This window comes from Miscanthus floridulus, chromosome 15, assembly GCF_019320115.1.
Source record: "Miscanthus floridulus cultivar M001 chromosome 15, ASM1932011v1, whole genome shotgun sequence".
Taxonomy (NCBI): domain Eukaryota; kingdom Viridiplantae; phylum Streptophyta; class Magnoliopsida; order Poales; family Poaceae; genus Miscanthus; species Miscanthus floridulus.
This window is the reverse complement of record NC_089594.1, coordinates 43,776,379-43,783,409: the sequence shown is the minus strand read 5'-3', so window position 1 is coordinate 43,783,409 and position 7,031 is coordinate 43,776,379. Positions and strand designations below refer to the sequence as shown.

Genomic DNA, 7,031 nt, shown 5'->3' with positions numbered 1-7,031 from the left:
CGCAAACCGACGAACACGGACCTGCGTCACCGCGGACGGCGTCGGACAAAGAAAACCAGGACGCGACGCGACGCCGAAGTGACGGTGGCAGCAGGCGGTCGTCCCACGCGAGTGCAGCCGCGGCGAGTCAGTGGGACCAGTGCCGGGCGCGGCGATGGGTGGCGTGTAACGCGACCAAGGTACCGCGCGACGCGACGGCGAGGCAGAGCTGACAGGACCCGTTTTTAACTTACGCGAAATAACTTAAACTTCGAACGGTTTCGCATCGAATTCCAATCCTGACCTACTTGTTTCATTGTCGACTACGGAGTACGAACTATAACTTTATCAAAGTTCGCATAAACTTCTATAGCATTTTCGCTTGATAAAAATTCGCTCCGAATACTACACAATATTAAACAACATGAAATATAACATTTGTTTCATGTTTCGGATAAACGTTTCAAGTGCCGTATTTAATTTATAGTCCAAATTACACACATGTACAAACGAGTATGATGCTCATGCAGTGTTTTAGCAAAAACAGTATAATGTAACACCGAGGGTGTTACACTATCCAGAGGTCCTATAAATGGTGTCAAGTCGCTTTCCAGAAAAAGGGACAAGTGATGGCATAACAGCCATAGAAGGAGGATCGCAACACATATATACTGGATAAGTCTTAAAAAGAAATAATCTGGTCATGTGATCATTCAATGATAATGATGAAGGTTGCACTATTGTCATTTCACAAAACAATTCTTTCATTGGCTCAATTTTGACCACCTTTTACTGCATTGTTAAGTTTCTATATTATATAGCAAATTCAATAAACTAGAATTCGTCCATACTACTGAAGAACACAGTTTCAGCAAATAGTAATTTTAGGTAACCACTGCTGGCATAATATTTCACAACACAATGCCTTTAAGCAATTGTGTCAGTGAACAAGTACCGGAGAAATGGTCATCACAATGAGTTTGTAACCACTTTTCAAAACCAATTGGGTATCCCTCCCATAGTCCCATGTAAGCTAGAACCGTTCACGGAAGCTTAAAGAATCGTCCCTACTATAGTATTCTTTTGCGAGGCGGTCATTCCGTGGTGGTCAAACGGTCCGCCTGCATCGAATCGTCTGTGGAAATCAATTAAAAAAAATAAAAAAACGGTGAGCCCGTCGATGAGCCCATCGATGTGCCCGCCAAGCCCACTGCCATTGTCGCTGCTGGATCCGCACGTGCATGCCGCCGCTCATTGGGGGCACCCTCCACTCGTCGGGGCCGCCGTCCACCGAATCCACGCGTCAGGGCCGCCATCCACAGGATCCGCACGTCGGGCCCGCCCCTCCACCACCGGATCCACAGTCGGGGTTGCCCTCCACCGGCCCGCATGTCGGGGCCGCCGTCCACTGGATATGCACGTCGGGGCCGCCCACCACCACCGGATCTGCGCATCGGGGCCGCCCTCACTAGGTGGAGGCCACCTTGCCCACAAAGCCACCAGAGGCCCCACACTGCAGACAGGTCCCCTGCGCTACTCCTCCGAGGTTCCCACGCGCCGAGCCGCCACCGGGGCTCCCGCGCCCCGCTCCTGCGTGGGGATCCCGCGTGGCGCTCCTCCGCCGGGGCTCCCGTGCGCCAAGCCTCCACGCAAGTGGCCACCAAAGAAGGCCCTGCGCGAGAGGAGAGAGAGAGAGAGAGAGACTGTCGGTGAGGGAGAGAGAGAGAGCCCTGCGTGAGCGGCTGCCGGTGAGAGAGAGAGAGAGACGGAGGAGGAGGTGGTGCTCGAGAGGAAATTGCCGAGAGAGAAGAGAGGTGTTGTACGGCTGTGGGTGAAGGGAAAGGTCATGTGGTGTACCGTCCAAAACTCTACGTCGCATATATATACATGAAGACAGTAATGGGCTTCCATGGTTACCGGGCTGAGCCTGATTTATGGACGTGGGCGTCTTACAAATGTCCGCCTCCGCAAATGATTTATCGAGTCAGATATTTTTTACTGCCTCCGTAATTCCATTTTCGGAGGCGAGAATTTCCTGACCGCCTCCGTAAATAAAATGACTGTCTCCGTAAATCGATTTTGCGAGGCAGTCATCTTTTGGGTGCCTTGGTAAATAAAATGACCGCCTCCGTTAATAGTCGGGTGTTTTACGAGACACACAACCATTGTGTCCGCCTCAGAAAATAAAAGTGATGTGTATCGTAAAAATCATTTTTGTAATAGTGCGTGTTAGCACAAATTGATTTAACCAAAATAGACATTTTTTATATGTGCGTGGCATAAATAAACCGTGTGTGCTAAATATAGCACAAACCCACATTTCGCCATGTTTGCTCCTTGTATCTTGAAAATGTTTCTCTTCCTTCTTACCTTGCTTGTTCTCTTGGTGATAGGAGAAATATTATACTTTCATGTGTGGTACCCATAATCTTTTCTCTAATGTAATGCCCCTCTTCACCTGTAGGTTTCTTCTGTTTATACACCCATACAAGGTCCTTGATAGTTCACAACTTCACAAGACAAATAAAAGATGAGAAAAAGTCATACACCATGCATGGCATTAACTTAATGAGAACCCTAATGCATGACCATTATTAGGAGGCAGGAGGGTTGGCGAGCTATAGTGCGGGCCAAGGAAGCTAATTAGGCCCAACCTGCAGGTAGGTTAAAAAAAACATAATGAGGTAAACGCGTCTTAGTTCACATCTTACTATCTAGATATGACAAAGTAGTGCTCCAAGGTATCAAATCAATCCTGTGAGGCTGTGATTCGGTGAAAGTGCCCTCACAATCACCTTTTGAGATTACAATCTTACAAACATTATTTAGTAATCGAACAAGTCATGGTCATGGAGACAACCTGCACTAGTTTTGTTTACCTACTAGCTGCCCTTATGTCCACAAAAAAATGGAATGGGTTGCTCACATTCCATGGCTATAAAAAGCATTAGTTGCTGGCAGAGACCATAAGGAGAGTGACACAGAAAACCCAAGAGACGTCGTTGGTCAAGTGAAGTGAATTTGTTGGCTTGCGATAGGTGTTCTGAGCAATAGCTGCAGGAGCCATGGCTTTGCAATGCCTTGTAGACTGGAAGGGACGGCCGGTTAACCCCCAAAGGCAAGGTGGCGTAAAAGCCACCATGTTCATCTATTGTAAGTAAGAAATGAACCATCTCCTTTTGGTTTTACAACGAATATCGCCAGGTATATATAGTAAAAAAAATCGATGGTAAGAATGAAGTTAAGTTATATTTTCTAAAGGTGACCGGGAAAAATTGCTCTCGTTGCTGAAACGAATCTTGAACTGTGTGTGTGATCATCATTTTACAACAATTTGAAGATGGGTATGAATAAATCAATGCAAAGGTATAGTGGTGAACTGGTGATTCTTCCACTGTGTTTAATTTGCAGTCCTGGTTGTGATGACGAACATTGGAAACATCCCGATGCTGTTGAACGTGGTGAGCTACCTGCATGGCAAGATGCACATGGGCATCGCCGACGCCTCCACCACTGCCACTAACTTCTTCGGTGCAATCTGCGTCTTCACCTTCTTCGGTGCTTTCATCTCCGACTCCTACGTCAAGCGTTTCTACACCATCCTCATATTCGCCCCCATCGAGATTGTGGTGAGTATGTACGTACCTCAGTCAGTAGCATAAAAATATACGTGAACTCTTGCCATGAACTACAGGGTTACATGCTGCTAGCATGCCAAGCTCACTTCCCGTCGCTGCACCCGCCACCGTGCGACATCGTCAACCACCCGAGCGAGTGCACGACGGTGAGCGGCCGGAACCTGAGCCTGCTGACGCTGGGCCTGTACGTGATCCCGATCGGCGAGGGCGCCGTAAGGGTGTGCGCGGCGGCGCTGGGCGGCGACCAGTTCGACGGCGACGACCCGCGGGAGCTCCGTGGCAAGGCCAGCTTCTTCAACTGGTACGCCTTCTGCATCTCGCTGGGCGGATTCGTGGGGCTGGTCTTCGTGGTGTGGGTGCAGAACAACGAGGGCTGGGACCTCGGCTTCGTGCTGTCCGCGCTCGTCGCGCTCCTCGGCACTCTCGTCCTCGTCGCCGGCCTGCCATTCTACCGCCACCAGAAGCCCACTGGGAGCCCCCTCACAAGAATCCTTCAGGTACGTACAGTATTATCATATGGAAATGTCTAGTCAACGACAAGTTGTTTTAGCTCCTCTCATCAATCACATTTTTCTCATACACTTACACTGTCTTATAGTTATATTTATACTATCTTATTACTATATTTACAATGATTTTTTAGTATAATTTATTGTAAAGAGTGATGTAATTTAGGAATAACACAAATATATGCCAAATTTTTCAAAAAGATTTACAAATTATTTCTATGAATTCCATATATCAGAGAAATATATATCAAATTATTCACAAATTCTTTAGAAATTAAAAAAACAAAATCCACACAAGGAGGTGAGAGAGGAGAGATTGTCGTAGGGTGTTCCGTGCTCGCGTTCGTGTGTCAGGCAGGAACAAATTGCTTGCTTGACGCTGAAGCCGAGCGGGCGCACGCACAGGGATGCATTGCACGCACGCACGTGCCAGCATGATCGCAGGTGGGAGAAGCCGACGCTTCCGCATCGCACGGCCCAAAAAACGGTGGATAACAACCGGCAAATCAACCGGTTGATTGTTAGCCTTTCTGTATCATACAGACGTTGATTATCTCCGTTTGGAAAGTTGCCAAGATTTTCTACTGTACTGAAAGTGTTAGCACTATTTTCTATGGAAAATATTGTGCTATTTTTTCTATGAAAATATATTTTGAAATTTGGTGACCAATTTTTGTGTGAACCACAGGTTTTCGTGGCAGCTTTTAGGAAGAGGAATCTTTCAGTGCCTGAGGATTTGGTTGGGATGCACGGGACCACCAGCATCGAAGTGCTGGAGAGAACTTCAGGTTTCAAGTAAGTGGGCTTATCTCCATCCATACCATATCTGACAGAACCCCACGTAGAAGAGTATTGCTCCTCTGTTTGACAGGGACCGTGGGCGCAGGCTTTGACTAACCCCTCTGCCTCTCGTAATTGATTCTTCAAAAAAAAAAAAGGTTCCTCGACAAAGCGGCGGTGGACGACGGCGACGCGCGGCCGTGGTCGCAGTGCACGGTGACACAAGTGGAGGAGGCGAAGATCATCCTCCGGATGCTGCCTGTCTTCGTGAGCTCCGTGCTGGGCTACCTCCCGATCCCGCTGCTCCTGACGTTCACGGTGCAGCAGGGCTGGACCATGGACACCCGGCTGGGCAGCACCCACGTGCCGCCGGCGAGCCTGTTCGTCATCCCGATCGTGTTCCAGATGCTGATCCTGGTGGTCTACGACCGCGCCGTCGTGCCGTGGCTGCGCCGCGCCACGGGGTACGCGGGCGGCATCACGCACCTGCAGCGGATCGGCGTCGGGTTCGCGTCCAACGTCGTGGCGCTCGCCGTGGCCGCGGCCGTGGAGGCGCGCCGCAGGCGCCATGGCGGCGCCGCGGCCGCCGAGATGTCGGTGTTCTGGCTGACGCCGCAGTTCTTCCTGCTGGGCGTCATGGACGTCACCTCCTTCGTCGGCCTGCTCGAGTTCTTCTACAGCGAGGCCTCCGCCGGCATGAAGTCCATCGGGGGCGCCGTCTTCTTCTGCATCCTCGGCATCGCATCGTGGCTCGGGAGCTTCCTCATCCGGGTGGTCAACCGCGTCACCGCGCGCCACGGCAGGGGCACCGGGTGGCTGGACGGCGCCAGCCTCAGTGCCGGCCGCCTCGATTTGTTCTACTGGCTCCTTGCGCTCTTCGGACTCGTCGCCTTGCTTCTCTACCTGTTGTGCGCGTGGAGGTACACCTACAGGCATCATCCGTCGAGGATGCCGTCGGCGATGGAGGATTACAGAGTGTCTCCAGCATCCAAGAAGCTAGATGCGGCGCTTTGACGATGATCGTTATTAATCATTTGTTGACGTGTTTTAAACCTACGTGTCATGGAAATATGGACTTTGTGCCCGTTATTATATAGGTCTGGTTTGCTATTTTCACCAAATAAGCAAGGGAAAAACTAACGCCTGTACGTCTGGACACGGCCTGCCCGCCCGCCCACACGCTGATGTAGCGCCTGGCTACGCGCTGCTGCTGCTGCTGTCGCCGCGCACCGCTGCTGCGGTACACATGCGCCCGCTTCGCTTTCCATGCACATGCGGGAACCGCTGCGCCTGAGGGGACCACCTGGTCATGCAACACTTGCAACATAAAGCATTTATTGCAACGTACGTCCAAAATAGATGAAATATTTATAACATACGCTTGCAACATATGAGTATGGCCACTGCAATATATACAACATTCAGATAAAACACGTCCAACATACATTGAAATATTTGAAACATACACTTACAACATACGTATACAACCAATGCAACATATGAAACATCTAGATAAAAACACTTGCAATATACGTTTGAAGCATCTAAAATATTTGACACATACACTTGCAACATACGTTTATAGCTAATGCAACATCTGCAACATCCAGATAAAACACTTGCAACATACATTTAAAACAACTGAAATATTTAAAACATACACTTGCAACATACGTGTATAGCCATTGCAACATATGCAACACCAAATCTATTTTTACAACATCCTGATGAAACATATGCAACATATATCTGAAACTCATGAAACATACGGTTGCAATATGTGTTCATCTACTTCTGCCCCCTAATGGAGGCTCATTGACGCAGAGCTCGACACCTATGCGGAGCTCAAGGCCGCCCACGGTCGATAGGCATATGGATCACGGTTGCGTCAGGAGGCACGAGGCGTGGGGTAGCAGCATCGTGAGGCACGAGGCGTGAGCACAGACGCGGGCGGCAAACAATGCGAGACAAGGGTGAGGGCGGTGCGAGGCGTGGGTGTTAGATGGGTCGGTCCCATTCGGAAAAGGACAGACGCCCCGAGGGTATCATTATGGAAGAAGGTGAAAGCATCTAAGCCCCTAGTTGGGTTTCGGTGATTAATGATAATACGTGATTACTGTGACTA

The 7,031-nt window shown here is 49.5% G+C and overlaps 1 protein-coding gene across 1 annotated transcript; it reads left to right on the top strand.

Annotated features, from left to right (window-relative positions):
- Positions 1-2,933: 2,933 nt before the first annotated feature.
- On the top strand, positions 2,934-6,062 carry LOC136508322 (protein NRT1/ PTR FAMILY 4.3-like). The gene is made up of 5 exons (XM_066502974.1): positions 2,934-3,132; positions 3,391-3,608; positions 3,674-4,114; positions 4,815-4,921; positions 5,065-6,062. The coding sequence occupies exons 1-5, from the start codon at positions 3,045-3,047 to the stop codon at positions 5,918-5,920; spliced, it is 1,710 nt and encodes a 569-aa protein (XP_066359071.1). The 5' UTR covers positions 2,934-3,044; the 3' UTR covers positions 5,921-6,062.
- The last annotated feature ends 969 nt before the right edge of the window (positions 6,063-7,031 follow it).

Excerpts from the sequence above, each read along its gene's own strand:
- LOC136508322 (XM_066502974.1), top strand. The coding sequence starts at position 3,045 with ATGGCTTTGCAATGCCTTGTAGACTGGAAGGGACGGCCGGTTAACCCC. Across the intron at positions 4,115-4,814 it reads CCCTCACAAGAATCCTTCAG|GTTTTCGTGGCAGCTTTTAG; the intron begins GTACGTACAGTA and ends TGTGAACCACAG. Across the intron at positions 4,922-5,064 it reads GAGAGAACTTCAGGTTTCAA|GTTCCTCGACAAAGCGGCGG; the intron begins GTAAGTGGGCTT and ends AAAAAAAAAAAG.